The sequence below is a fragment of the Hipposideros armiger genome, unplaced genomic scaffold (genome assembly GCF_001890085.2).
Source record: "Hipposideros armiger isolate ML-2016 unplaced genomic scaffold, ASM189008v1 scaffold_39, whole genome shotgun sequence".
Taxonomy (NCBI): domain Eukaryota; kingdom Metazoa; phylum Chordata; class Mammalia; order Chiroptera; family Hipposideridae; genus Hipposideros; species Hipposideros armiger.
Genome location: NW_017731389.1, coordinates 1,995,711 through 2,011,382, shown reverse-complemented (window position 1 = coordinate 2,011,382; position 15,672 = coordinate 1,995,711). Strand labels below are relative to the sequence as shown.

The 15,672-nt window shown below is 41.4% G+C and overlaps 1 protein-coding gene across 5 annotated transcripts in view; it reads left to right on the top strand.

Moving 5' to 3' along the window:
- ZNF365 (zinc finger protein 365) overlaps nt 1–15,672 on the top strand; it is a 216,769-nt gene that overhangs the window by 17,216 nt on the left and 183,881 nt on the right. Inside the window, exons 3-4 of one of the 5 annotated variants that reach the window (XM_019638426.1) lie at nt 6,377–6,642; nt 7,322–9,261. The exons of 2 other annotated variants lie outside the window; for them this stretch is intronic. In XM_019638426.1, the coding sequence (XP_019493971.1) occupies nt 6,377–6,638 (262 nt within the window). In that variant the 3' untranslated portion in view covers nt 6,639–6,642; nt 7,322–9,261. Of the gene's footprint in view, nt 1–5,612; nt 5,651–6,376; nt 6,643–7,321; nt 9,262–15,672 lie in introns of those variants that run through there. 2 more of the 5 variants (XM_019638431.1, XM_019638427.1) reach the window with 2 other exon arrangements.

Below are 15,672 nucleotides of genomic sequence, written 5' to 3'. Positions count from 1 at the left end.
AGAGGAGGGAGAGAGACAGCAGGAAAGACAGGAGAGAGGCAGGAGGGAAAGTAATGAAGAAATCTTACCCAGTGCTTACTGTAATAATATACCCTTAGCCTTAGAGCAGTACAGTAATGCAGGTTCCAGAACTTTCCAGCCAGGAGCAAAGTAGACTGGAAGGAAATACGTTTGTTACATCTGTGAGGTTTCTGTGTTCAAAGCGGTTTCAGCTTCATGACATATTTATTGTTTTCCAGGTAGGTTCCTTTGATCTTTGACATGTAACTTTTCTGAGAGGGAACCTTTACTTCTGTCTTGGATTACTGCCTTGGGAAACTGAGAGAGTGTCCAGTCATGACTAACTGTGGCTTGAGGGACACTCGGAGTCCTTTCTTTCTTCTTTCACTTTGCCCTCTCTCAGGAGAGGCTTGTGGCATGAGGTCCCAGAGCTGAGATGTGAGGTGAAAAGGCCTGGCTTCTAGATCATTCCCACCCTCCTGACTGGGCAAGACAGTTGGTCTTCCTGGGCCTATAATTATTTAAGCTGAAGCAGTTGGGCTAGTTGTACTATAAGGCCTTTCGGCCTCTTAAATTCTCTGATCATCACCTGACTTTCGTGGTTAGGAATTCTAAAATTAAAATGTAGCCTTAATATTTCCAATCTTTAGGCTTATAAGTAACCCTGATGTAAAAAAATATGTAAAATCCTACTTTACTAAGCCAAGAGGATTTTAGGAAATAGTGGAAGGCAGGGAGAAAGAAAGAAAGCCCATCATTTCTCTCTGTTATTTATATTTCGGTGTTCACTTCCCCTGCTCAGTTTATTTTTCCAGCTTGAAAATTGAACACCCTTTAAAAGACACAGCGAGTCGTTATTTCTTGTCCTGCTCTACCATGTGATCAAAAGTTGAACAGCATCTCCACTCTTCTAGTCAGATGTGTATATATAAAATTACATGTATATGTGTGTGTACATACAACATATATACATGGACACCTATATACACATAAATACATATAGATACACATATACACATGTGCACATACACACATACATACATACATACATACATACAAATATGGTGGGAAACGTAAATATTTATGTTTAGACCCTCTGTGTCCCAAACATGACATCATCTGCCTTCGTCAGACTTGATTTACGTAGGGGAGAATTGACTAATTCAGGTAAAGTGCCGTTAGGATTATAGCAGGGAATTTGGAAGTGCGAGCTGCCTGTGAGTAGGGCATGACCAGGCTGGAGGGAGGTGAACTCTAGTGGACGGAGCATACATCACCCTGAGAAGACCAAGAATGAGGTGTTTGATTTCTGAAAAGATTTAGCAGATGTAGTTTCCCCTGTGTCCATGTATAATCTTTTAAACTCTGCTTCGGACCATGATGTACCACATTGTGAGGCAGCCTATAGACTGACCCCAAGACCATGTCTCCTATTTACTTAGTCTGTTTCATCGTAATGAAATACATTCACCTGTGAAATCAGGAGCCACGTCGGGTGTAATGAAAGTACTAAGTAGGGCCTCCCAGGGTATCCGTGGCTCTAGGTACACAGAAGAACTTGGATGTCTTAGCAAAAGTTGGAATATATCTTTATTAACCTCTTTAGCCCAGCTTAGTGAAGGTCCGGAGCACTGAGATGCCCAGGCTTATAGAGCCTCAGTCCCGCTGAGGAGAGCTCCTGGCCCCAGCGTACCCAGGATGGAGCAGAGCATTCATACCTATCCACCCCCACAGACTTCAGCTCCTTCCTGCAGAGCACTGGAAATGCCATCCCCCGCCTGGCCTCGGGCTGCCTTCTCCACTAGCCTACACTACAAAACAAATTGTGGGTTCTCTTTATCTCCCTTCTTCCACCCACCCCTAGTTCCCGCCCTCTCTTCTCTTTCCTCTTTTTCTCATTACCACCTCCAGATAGCAGTGAGATTTCTAGATCGATGTATAAACTGATTCTTTCTAAGGTGTCTTCTGACTTTAAAATTCTAAAATTCTTTTGTGCTCTTAAAAAATTTTCCTTCCCCCTCACATTGAGTGCCTTTTTCTGAAATAATGTTTTGGCATCTGTATCTTAATCCCCTGGAGCATTTATGTTCTTTTTCACCTGGCTGGTTTCTAAAAATGTACTATGCTTACTCAGATATTTTGTCTTTATGCTCTAAAAAACGCTGTCGAATTAGACACAAAGTGACCTAATATCCCATCTGCCAAAATCACTGACAGATCTGCTCCCACAGAAGGTCATGAAACAGCTTGGAGAATATTATTTTAAGCGATGCATTTATTTCCTGCAGGTTGCTAAATTAGGACTAGCAGTCATTCATTTAACACATTTATTGGGGACGCACCGTTTATGGAGTGCTGAGGAAACTTCTGTGAAAGAGATAGGTGAGGTCCCTGCTCCCAGTGAGGAGGGACACACAATAAACAAGTAACAAATAGCAAGGTAATTTTGTATAGTGACAACTACGGTAAAGAAAAAAGTAAGATGATCTGTTGGAGATGTCCACTTTAACATTAGTGACATGCCTTCAGGAAAAGCCTTGCTGAGGACGCAACATTTGCACTGTGACCAGAATAACAAGATGGAGGCAGCTCTGACAATCTGGAAGTGGAATGTTCTAGGCAAAGGAATAGGAATTGCAAGTGCCTCAGGAGGGAACATGCATGGTACGTTTGAGTGGTAGGAAAGGAAGTCAAAGATTTGGGAAGGACCCAGATCTTGCTGTGGCCTGTAGGTCACGTAAGGAGTTTGTATGTATTCCAGAGCACAGAGGGAAGCCATTGGAAGGTTTTAAGCAAGAGGTGATCTATGTGTCAGCAGAGTCACTCTGGCTGCTCTGTGGGGAATTGACTGGAGGGGTGCAAGAATGAGACATGGCTTAGAAGTCGGTTGTGATGTGGCAGGTCAGAGGGGACAGCATTTTGGAGAGAGGGGAGGTAAAGAGAAGTGATGTGTATAAGGATATGTTCTGGGAGTAGAATAGATAAGACCAGTTAGCCTTGCTGAAGGACCAGGGTTAGCGGGTAAAGGAAAGAGGAATCGAGAATGAATCTAAGGTTTTATCCTGAGCAATTGAGTATGCAGGGCTGCTATGGACACAACGGGAAGGTTGGATGAAAGCTGGGTATCCAGTTTCCCCAAGCCTGTAACAACCTGAGACACCATGTATGTGTTTTAGAAGTGCTTAGACTGGCTCTCAGTGCAAGGTTGTTTATATTTTTCCAACCTAGAGCCTCAGTCAAGGACACTCTTGATCCCCATCTTCATACTGTCTTCTCCCTAAACAAAAGGAAGACTAAGTGGCGTAGGAGAAACAGAGGTAGGTAGATGGGTTAAGTAGGAGGAGGCTTTCCACCTGCCTGAGGTTGTAGCGATCAGAAGGAACAGTGAGTGGCCGCTTGTGTTCACGGGGAGGAGAGCGTATGAAATTCTCTGGTGTGTGATAACTGGTCCAGCCTCCACCCCAAACCTCATAATCTGTAGGATCACTGGAGAAACTCTGACCCAGCCATGGATTCCACTTAACTTTTTGTGTATATACATCCTCGCTCTTATACTTAATGTACGCAAACGCACACTTTTTAGGGAGTGAAGGCTTGCTCTGGCTTGGAATGTGCTAACTTGGGTTTGAAGCCCAGCCCTAACAACAGTAAAGCATTAAGGCTTTGAACCAGCTACTTAACATTTCTGCCTTAGTTTCCTTTATCTGTAAAATGGGGATTATAATGCTTACCTCGTAGTTGTTTTGAGAGTTATTTGTGGTTGTTATATGGTCAGTATTTTACCCAGCATGTGACATTTAGACATGCATGGTTATGGTACCTGTATATATGTGTATATGGGAGGTTTATGGCTCATCTTCACCTGTCTTGATGCATTTCCCTTAATGTAAGACATAGTAAATTCTTCTCATTTCCTGAGGTCCCAGAAGAGTCCATCAGTGACATTCATAGGTGCTAAGGTTGTAGTTATTAAAACCTTAATAACTGTATTTTGGAAGTCAGGGACTCCTTTTAACATTTGATAACACTGTTGGCCTTTTCACCAGAGAGAAAAGCAGGAAGCATTCTAGTATATTCTCTCTCTCTCTTACACACACACACACACACACACACACACACACAGTTCCAAAGGGCATTATGTACACATGTAAGTCATCAAACTATATGCTTCCGTAAATAAAGTAAAAAAATTGTGTTGTGCTTCAATAATAATGCAAACAAACAAAAAAAAAAGGGAAGGAGGAATTTAAAGGAAGAAAGATTCTGGATTTTTTTTACCGTTTACACACACTAAAGTCTTTTCAAGGAGCCCAGCTGAGAAACCCTTATTGGTGATGGTGGGGCAGGAGGACAAGAAGGTAGAAATGCTGATGCTTTCGGGGTTCCCAGAAGCTGCCTGCCTGGCGTGTATCTGAGCCATATGTCCTACCTTCTTTGTATATTGCATACCTCACGATTCTCATGCAAGAAGGTGCCTTTTTCTGTTCATATTTACTAACCTCATTTAGAATCCAGCCAGTGTGAACAGGAGCAACAATGATGCTGACTTTTGGTTGTCAAAGGCAGAAGGCAAATCTTGCCTTCTTGGGGCATGACCCTCAAAAGCTTAAGAAAACTTCTTTCTGATTTGCTCCTGATGAAAGAAAGCTCAAGCTGCCGATAGAAGAACCAGGCGAGTGATCCTCTTATGCTGAGCTTGGTGTCTCAGGTCATTTGAGTACAGCAGGGACATGTGTCTTGGCCACATTGGGCCTCAACATCAAGATGGCCCTTTTCCTACATTTTCTTTGTCATTCTCAGCTTCCATCAATCTGCCTGCCACTTCTTTTAGCGAAGGCTACGTGAGGGAGGTCAGGAACAAAAGGTTGGGAATACACTGGGTTCACCTGTAAAGTGCATGGTGCCATCTGGATCACAAAATGATAATTATCAATGTATTCTGAAAATGATATTCCTAGCTCGGCCACAGAAGTGCAGGAAGATATTTTATTGGGAGTGGAAAATAATCTCAATGATAGATGGCCTCAGGGACAACTGTGGAATTGGTTGGTCTTCATATGCTCTCATTTTAGAAATGATGTTTTTTAGGCCATAAACATTTTATGCCAATTTTCCCCTTAGTTGATACACTGTGACCCACCACAGCTGTAGTAAATTAGCTGCAAATGCAGCCTGAACCAATCAAGAAATAATGGCACATCATTCCAATTTTTAAAAACATGTTTCTTCAAATGTTGCTCTATTGGGGGGCTCTGTGACCTTTTGAAATTTTGAGCTGTCGCTACTGGTTTCTTGGAAACTCAGAACAGGGAGCCACAGAGGCTCCCTGCGTAAACAGAGGCTGAGCATGAAATGTGCTTGTTCACTGCTGCAATGGATGGCGCCATGGGCATTGCCCCCAATAGCAGTTACTGGCTTCCTTGATGGGAGTACAGTTTCTTAAAAATAGAAGCAAGGTTTTAAAAATCAAACCCATCAGCCCGAGCTGAGCAGCCGTGAGCTGCCAACAGGTGGCGGGATGGCTCAGCTAAAAAAAAAATAAAATAAAAATAAAAAATAAAAATCAAACCCAACCTTCAAGTGAAGTAATGTTTTTTCTTGTTTTCCTTTAGCTTACAGATATCTCCTCAAATAGGAAATCCAAATGCCTGTATGTATATCTTTTTATACTTGGGCCATTTGATAATGCCTGCATAATATGTTTTTCTGTTGCATTTTATAAGACATCTATAATGTAAATGGATTTGAGAGTCACAGGTAAAAATTTACCTGGTTATGCACCTAACCTTCTAAGATGTGGATTTGACTTTTAACTATGCTAGTAGTCTATTAGTATATGGCAGTATGATAGTACTATAGAAATATTTTTACAGTGTTCTATGGTATAACTTGCTCTTACTGAGATGTAGTATAGTCATAATAGCTCTATAGTGCAATTAATCTAGTATGTATACTACATTATACCTATATAAATTTATACTATGAATTGAATACTTTGTAATAGCTATACTACACATTTGTCTGAGTCCCCTAGTAGTCACGTAAAGACTCATGAGATATGGGTTCTGCTCCCATCTTCTCCATAGATCAACTGCATGGATTCTCCTGGGTAGTCACTTAAATTTTCTATGCCTCAGTTTTTATTACTGGTAAATAGACTAGTAATATCTCCCTGGGAATTTAGTATCATGAGATCACTTCATGAAGGCCACAGGAATTTTGGGAAGAAAAGTACCAGTGTATATTATTTGTTTTACTGGCGCATTATTACTTCTCTGGCATGCAGGAGTGATTGTGCCATGAGTAGTTTTTAATCTTTTAAGGTTTTAAAGAAATATTTCTGCTCATCTCTCTCCTCCTGCTTGACCATCTATAGAAGCCGAGGACACCCACATTCGATGTATAACCACCCCGAACTCAAGACCCATTTTCATCCAAAGGGAAGGAGCTACCTGAAAAAAGCCAAGGATGACAGAGCCAGCTTGCAGCCTGCTAAGTCCATTCATGAACAGGCCGAGTCCCCAAGAGAACTCTGCAGACTACCGAAAAAAGGGGAGCCTCTGGGGTTCAGTCGGAAAGCCAACATCAGGCCCAAAATGGCCAAAAAAAAGCCAACAGCATTTGTGAACATCATCTAGAAGGGTGGGTGCCTCTGAACCACCATTGCTGGGTTTGGGAGAATGTTCTAGGGGCCAACAATAATGTCTTTTTGGGCACATCCCATAGTAAGACACAATGGGAAAGCAAAGGGTATAACACATTTATTTCCTGTCCATACAAGCATGTGGATTAACCAGAATTTAACAGACGGGAATCTCGATGAACCAAAATTTTACTACAGGCCCCTTGTAGAAGCAAGAGGCAAATAATAGAAAGAGCTAAAAAAAATGAAAGCAGTCTTATCCCCACATTTTCGTAGGACAAAGTTCCAACTTCTAAAATAATTAGCCCAGTGTTCAGTAGTTTCCGCATCTGGTGTTCTAGGCAGTGGTAATTAATTCTCTGACCCAAGGCCACACAAGATGTCAGGCACTGAGGAAAACTTCACCTGTGTCCACTGCCCTCTAAATTGTGAGACAAGGAATGGGAATAGTGCAATAAAAATATTTTTGTGTGCTTTTAACCATCCCCTCAATTAATTTGAAAGCCTCTAAAGTAAGGATTCCGGTTTCCCTGAGTATTCTGGTTAATCCAGATTTCAATGTTTGGGTTGCTTCAAGGGACTTGTTTTGTTAGACTTCAGTTCTCATTTCGATGGAGTGTTTCCCAGTTTGTTGGTTTGATTCAGGTTTTTTGTTTCCCTGGATGCATGTTTATTCAGATTTTGGTGCACCTCTTCTTTCTTCTGTGGCTGGATAACCTGCACCCTGAGACCACGCTACCAGCCTCTACCTGTGTCAATCGCTGTAGTTGGGAAGCCATGAAACCCTTTGATCAGCACCCTTTTGATCATCATGAGGTCAGGGTCTGAATGGTTGAATGCCAGTGGATTGCACATGTGCTGCATGTGAGCCATCCTGAGACTCTGAAGGCCTCTCCCAAGACCTTCTGTCCTGGCAGTGTCAGCAGCTTCTCTGTGTTTGCTGTAGGCATCACTGTCTCTGTGCTGGCCTGACTTTTCCACCTCCTGTGGCTGCTGTGCCCTTTTATGACTAAAATACACATTCTTACCTTTCAGCCAGCTATCTAAAGTGTTCGTGGCACACTGCGTTCTAAAGTAGTTTCTAACATAAGCAGTGCATGTGAGATCCAGAATCAGAGACTGTCCTCCTCTCTGTCCCTAAAATGGCTTTTGTTCCCACAAAGAACCATCTGTTAAGAACCTGCCTTATGAGTTTTTTCAAGCATTTCCATGTTACTTTTGTTTTTAATTTAGCATTATCATCAAATCTGCAGAGTTTACAAGTGCTGGCATCCTTCTGAAAATAAGAATAATTATGTCCCCAAATATATACATATATACATATATATATATATATAACATACAAAATATATATGTCAAGTATATTAATAATTTATTTTTAAATACTCATGGAAAAGGTGTGTGTGTATGGTGGGTGGTTTTTAAACTATATATGTTAGTTCATGTAAATTGAATTCTCTCATTTTAAAAGTTAAAACTGTGACCTAATTAACTTTAGTAGAATTATGATTGTTATTGCAATAAACATCAGATTAGCAGTGCATTAAAAATAGATAACGCAATTACTTAAAATGCTAGTAAATTGAAAAGTGTAACTTATTATACAAACATTTTGAACCTATCATAGTGAAAATGTTGACGTTTGAATCTTCACTTTGACTTCAGGCTCATAGGGGCGGACCATTCATGTGGTGTGTAGGCAACTGTCAAGTGAGAAAAATATTGCTGTGAATATCACTGTTTAGGCTAACATTGTAAAGATTGTAATGTTATGATTATTATTTGGAGAATTAACCTTCTTCATGGTTATTTATTTATTGATATTTATACCATGATTGCCCTTTAGCCTTTTCCATACTAAAAATTGACTTGTTGATTCTATTGCATGCTAATTGTCCCGTAATGTGTGTGTGCAATGATAACTTATTTTTTTTTCAATTTTTTAAATGTAACCTACATTTTCAATTTTCATTTAAAATGCCTAGAGCACGTGACAGCTCTCTTCGACAGTGGTACCCAGTGACCTTCTGAAAGCACCATAATATCATATCTATTCTATGTACATTCTATATACAGAAGACAAATGATTTTAAGATTTATTATATTAATTTTTTTTAAGTTCCAACAAAATTCTGACCCTCACACCAGGAAATGCATTATGTATGTTTGCTCCTTAGAGACATAAATTTGCTATTGAAACATGGAAGCTGGCTCACTCTGAGGGATAGCCCGCTTACATGCCATGGCCCAACCCGTGTGCCGTGTCCTACTTGGGTCTTATTTTTAAATATTTTCTTTGTCCACATGAGCAGTCAACCTTAGAGTTGCTTTTTTGGAAGAAATCACCAAAGAAGTTTCTGGGAAAACATGTTCAAGGTTAAACTGAAGAATGGATCTAATTTTATTTATTTCGTAAGGATGAAATCTTTATTTAAACTGTTCTTTCTCTCTTTTTTTTCCCAAACTAGGTTACATATTCTTAACTGCAAAGTTCAGATTGCTTAGACACTGTTTTCCAGTATTTTTCAGGGTCAGTCAGTTGTCTGGACGTTGGAATATTCTCTTCTAAGAATTAAAAAGAAAGTTTTTAGATTATGAAATATTATAATAAAGCTATATTTCTGACTAACGTGTTGCTGTTTTGTCTAGTTGAAATGTTTCTAGTTGAAATGTTTCTGGGGAGCCAAGTATGCTGGTCCATTAACAGTGAACAAAAGATCCTTCCTGATAAGCTGTACAATGATACAGTCACCATGATCTTGTACCTATAAGCTTTCTTGAATGTTTAGCTTGATCATTTTTGTTTATCAAAATGCCTATATTTAAAAGCTCTTTTTATATATGTTGACACTGAGGAGTCCTCATGACAAACCTATTTGGCATTTTTCTCCCATCTTCCTCCACAATTATGAGTAATTGTCCTACATTGTATTTTATTTATTTATTTATTTATTTATTGTTTAGCTGAGCCATCCTGTCACCTGTTGGCAGCTCAGCGGCTGCTCAGCTCGGGCCAGGAATCGAACCGCTGTTGCTCAGAGCTCAAACTCTTGAGCGAGCTCTTAGCCAACTGAGCCACTCGGTCGGCCCCTACATTGTATTTTTAAACTTGTCCACTCTTAGCACAAAACATGAACAGGTTTCATAGTATGTGTGTACATATATATCCCAACCTATATATGCTGTACATCCTAGTCATCGCAAGGTCCAGAGAGTGATCAGGATAGTTAACAGAAATGAGTATATCACTAGCAGAATAACTCAGCCATTGGTCTTTTAAGAACCATGGAATTAGGAAAATTTAGGGGACTCCATTTGTTCAGGAGCTGTTAGAACTATTAGGGAGATGACCTCAGTCTGCTTTTATGCTTACTCGTGTTAATGAGTTCATCAGGTCATAATGTTCTTAAGAAATAACTGTGACATTCTTGGTTATCTCTGGGCATGAGAAAACATAAATAAATCTCAGCTTCTTGATTCAGCTCAGTTCGGATCCTTGGAAAATGAATTCCAGAGATGGCATGCATCCAGCATCCCCAAGACAAGCCATGGAGCCATTTCAAAAGCTTAAATAATGGGGAACTTTAGAAATTGGTTCCCTTTTTGTGGAAATAAGGTGGTTAATTTTTTTCTTTCTTTTTTTTTTGGTTCATGTTTTGTATCAGTAAAAGTAGACACATCTGAAATGTTCAGTTAAGAAAGGGATCTTCAGCCTGTAGCTCTATGATGTGTTTCTTTTGGATTTGCAGCTATTATTCTAAGACAGAAATGAGTTTTTCAGTAGAGGAAACTCATGCTTGGCAGATCCTGCTCTCCTGCCCACAGTGTAATGGGGACACTGATAAATTTCATATATGTGGGGCAGGTGTCTGGGATGGTGAATGAGGGCTTTGGGACCATGTCCTGTGAAAAGAGGAGACAGGATTGGTGTCCTTGAATATCTGAAGGACTGTCACATGCAAGAATACTTATTTTGTGTGGCTGCAAAAGACATTACTAAAGTCAGTGAGTGGGAGTTCTAAAGAAGCAGATATCAAGTCATTGAATGAAAAATGTCTAAGTTCAACACGGAATAGGTCACCTTGTTGAAAAAGTGAGCTTGTGTCTCTACCTGCTCTTTCCTTTGTGGTAGATGGGATCCTTCTTTGGGCGGGGAATTGGAATGGATCCCTCCAAAAACACTTGTAGTTCAGGGATTCTGTCATAGATACTGATGCTACATTATTACTGTAAATGTTGGCTGCATAAAACTTAGTGTTGAGGTGACGAATTGATTTTGGAGATTATATTTCACTGACTTGAGCTTCATGGAGTGGAGTGTCCTATAACATGCATCCACAGCTATCCTCATAGATGTTTTGGAGTTAGGGATGAGGACGTATCATTTTCTTCTCTTAGCAGGTGCAGAAACAGCAGTTGGGGAAATGGGACATGTACACCTGGCACTGTTACCTCAGTCAGGACCATGTGCTTCTCAGGAAGCATCTCACCTCACTGAATGTAGTTTCAGTGTTTAAAGGGAAGGTGCATTTTTTTGTTGTTGTTACAACAAGGCTCCTGAATGCAGGCCAGCCATTTCATCTGGTGTTCAGTTGAGTCACCAGCAATTCTGTCCAACACCGGAGGAGAACTTGGCAACGTTAGACTTGGTAGGAGATAGTGTGTGGTGTGTGAGGTTCCAACATCATGCCTTCCTCAGGCATTTTTCAGGTAGTACTAATTATACTAAACTTTTGCCTTCTGACAATATTTTAAGAATGTGACTTCACCATATTTTATAATGAAAGTGGGGCTTATAGTGGTTTTAAAGAGTTGTCCAGACCTTCTTCATAACCGAGAACCAGAATGTTGAATAAGAACCAAAATATTGTCTTCCTGAATCCCAGCCAGTGCTTTTTTCCACAACATTGAGCCACCTCCTTTACAAGATTACTGGAAAATGGTCCTAAATTTATGAATTTTTAGATTATACAATGGTTCTCAGTGTCCTAAAATTCAGTTTAATATTTATCAATTATTACACTGATTTAATGCGAACCACCATGGGGGATAAGAATGTCACCACTCTCTCATCTCTAGACTGCCCATCTACCTTATAATAGAGCCACCCCAGTTTGCCAAGGAATTTCAGATAGGAATCTGTTAAGAGTTTAATGCACACGTTTTTGGACATGTCAGATTGGTGGTTTGCTGACTAATGAGAGGGGCACTGCATCCACATCGGTCAGATCTATCAGAGAAACAGAAGGGTGATTCTATATCTCAGGTCCTCTTTGTTGAAGACATGTTGGCCATTCCTCTTTTTCTTAGGAGTGCACCACCTTTTTTATCCCTATGCAAGTCAGCCTGTAACTTGACACTATAGCTAAAATTTCTTGTATAATCCTAAACACAGAAAGCTGATGGAGGAAACCAGGAGGCTTACAAAAAGTAAGGGTCACCCTAGCATAAACAAAGGCACTCAGGAGGGGGCTACGGGCAAATGGGGGGACACACAGTTACTGGTGCTCAGAACAAAGCCCTGAGGGCCGGCTGAGTGGCTCAGTTGGTTAAGAGCTCGCTCAAGAGTTTGAGCTCTGAGCAACAGCGGTTCGAGTCAGCCCGAGCTGAGCAGCCGTGANGAGCTCTGAGCAACAGCGGTTCGAGTCAGCCCGAGCTGAGCAGCCGTGAGCTGCCAACAGGTGGCGGGATGGCTCAGCTAAAAAAAAAAAAAAGAAAAAAAAGAACAAAGCCCTGAGCTAGCCTGCATGCTCTGGCTCTGCCTGCCTCTCCCACCTCCTTTAGCCCCATACCCCTGACTCGCTCCTCTCCAGCCACTGGCTTCCTTTCAGAACATCACAAATACCCTGCTCTCCCTCAACACAGCCATTCTGCCAGGTTATGCCTTCTGCCAGGAATGCCCTTCTCTTTCTTCTCCACCTGCTTAGTTTCTACTGAACCTCCAGATTTCAGGCCAACCCTCACATCCCCAAGGCAGCCTCATAGCTCTCGGAACACCATGTACCTTTTCACTGGAGGAATGACCCCAGGTGTCCCTTTAGATCTAATGGTGTGATTCCTTGACTCATACCTGCCACCTCCCTCACTAGCCTGTGATTTCCATGAACAAGGGGCCCTGTCTCTGTCTTTTATCCCCAGTATGTCCCCAGTGTCAGGTGCAGTACCTGGTGCAGAGTGGGTCTTCAGTAAGCATTTGTGGAGCACAGGAGCATCAGTAGCCTCAGGGATGTTTAAAAAGGAAAGAATGATGGGAACGTGGGTTTTCTTCCAGCTGGGGAGGATCAAAGAGGGATTGGTGTTTGAAGAATGAGTAGGATTGGGGGCAACAGAAGACAGAAGAGCATTTTAGGCAGTCTGAGCACAGCCAATGGCAGGAGAAAGCACAGAACCAGTGAGGCCCAGGAAGTAATGTTATTTCGCCTTGTGTGGCGATGTTTGCCTGTCTGTCTCCCCCTCTAGAGGATAAGCTGCTTGGGTCTGCTCCCATTGTATAGTACTGTGTCCTGTCCTATCTTGGTGTCTTCAGCACTTAGTACCAGGCCGCTGTAGCCTTTTGGGAGATCCAGTGAGAAAGATCATGAAGGACAGGGTTATACCTAGAGCTTAGGAGGGGGCTAAGTGTGCCAGTGAAGGACAAGTATATCCACCTACAGAAAGAGAAGGCAGATCATTGGAGCACTCCCCTTGGAAGGGCCCTTCCAGCTAGTGCTGGAGCACTCAGACTGGCTGGCTACCCCTCTTATCAGCAGATATTTTGAAATTCTCCTTTTAGCCTGCATCTATGATAGGATGGGAAATACATGGCATTTCCTTCGGAACCAGGAAATATTGCTAATTGACCATGGTAATCTTTCCTAGTGAATATAAACATGGCGTCAGAATCATGGCCTCAGAAACAGCCATTACCAGCGGTGGTAGACAGAAGAATGCCCTCACCCTGCAAAGTCTATGTCCTAATCCCCAAAACCTATGCGTATGTCAGGTTACATGACAACAGGTAATTAAGGTTGCAGATGGAGTTAAGTTTCTAATCAGCCAACCTAAAAATAAGGAACTTATCCTGGATTATCTGGGTAGGCCCAGTGTAATCATGGGTCCTTAAATACAGAAGAGAGAGGCAGAAGTGTCAGTGTCAGTGATGTGATATGAGACAGACTCGACCTGTCGCTGTTGGCTTTGGTGAAGGGAACGCAAGCCAAGGAAAGTGGGCAGCTTCTAGAAGCTGGACAAGGCAAGAAAACAATTCTCCCCAGAGCCTCCAGAAAGGAATGAGCCCTGCTGACACCTTGAGTTTAGCCAAGGAAAATCTATTTTGAACTTTGAAACTACAGAATTGTAAGATAATGAATATGTGCTGTGTTAAGCCACTAAGTTTGTGGTAATTTGTCATACATAGCAGCCATATAAGACGAACACACCAGCTAATCACATTTGGCACAAAGTGCAATCTATTTGCCACTCCTCAACAACAGTATGGTTGAGGGCGAGCTGGCGCTGTCTGCCTGTTCTACAACTTCTCTACTGTAACTGGTCCAGTTTCCTCAGCTGGAACGATGAACACACAGAATGTTGTGTGTTGGCCATGTAAGAAGTACATGGGGACAACCATGAAGTCTTCCTTCCTCCCTATCAACCTTCTACTCAAGAACTTGAAAATAAAGTAATAAATTCTTCTCTGTATATTAAAATAGAAAGCAAAATATAATGAACCAGAGCAGAATATTATGAAGTTCCATTAAACAGACCAAACGGTGACGAATGAACTATAACCTGTTTCATGATATTAACTTCCCCAATAAAGCAGCTAGATACTAACGTACTTACAGAAAGATATTGGGCTCCACCACTTGCTAGTTTAGTTATTTTGGGCAATTTATTTCATAAATTAGTCTCATTTTCTCTCTCTGTTATTGGGATTATGAGATGACCTGTGTAAAGTTTTTAGCACAATGCCTGGCAGAGTCAGTACCTGATAAATTTGTTTATTTGAGAACGAATTGGTTAAATATGGAGATTTAGAAAAGGGAGTGTCAGAAAGACAATTAGCAACAGCATCTGGTGGGGATGTGTGGGCCAGTAAACAAAATTTTCTTCCCAAGTTTGGAACCAACCAATAACTGTGACAGATGAGTCCAATACATGGAGACCAAAATACCAGTGCAACTGGTAAATCTGGATTCTAGAACACTCTTTGGGCCCCTATATTTATGCATTGCTTTTGGACCTTATTTCACCTGCTTTGCTTTGGTTCTTGGGGCACTATGTTTTCATTCCCAGTAGGGTCAATGTAGTGTCCTTGGATTTTTTTTTCTTGAGAGTCTCTACCCTAGCTTCAGTAAAAATTTGTCCTTGTTTTTGGGTGCCCAGCATTTGAACCCCCTTCTTATTCTGCAGGGACATTCCCCACCTAATAGGGTAGAGCAATTTCCTACTAGAGAACCTTAAAATACCACATACTCTCTTTACCATCCTTTCCTGAAGGTCTGTGACTTAGACTCCCAGTCAGACATGTCCACCTCAGTCTTTGATCAGGAAGAAATGACTCAAGGAGGCAAGGGTACACAGAATCCAGCCTGGTGTTGGAAGCTGGTGAAGACAGCAGCTCTATCCAGTTTCCTGAGGCATCGGCAATGACAGTTCCGACAGCAGGATCCAACATCCAGTTGGGTTAGGGCAAGTTGTGATGTTTGTGCCCACTGGCAGTGACCGTGGTATTTCCATTGGACCATTTCGTTGTATAATTTTGGCATTGTTCCTGGCTGGGTAGAACCTTTTTACCTGGTTATCCATCCTTCCCAGAGATAATGTGAACTTACAATCCCAATTTATTAAATTCCTTTCTGATAAATCAGCTAGAATCAATCTCTATTGTTTGCCACTAAGAACTCTAGTGAATATGGTACATCTGTTTCAAGTAGCTAGGAAAGAGGACCTACTTCCTTTTAAGTGGGTCTGGAGTGAATTTAAGGTAGACTGAAATGAAGTGGCTATTGACTCCATAGCATAAAGGAGGTTTTTTTTTTTTTTTT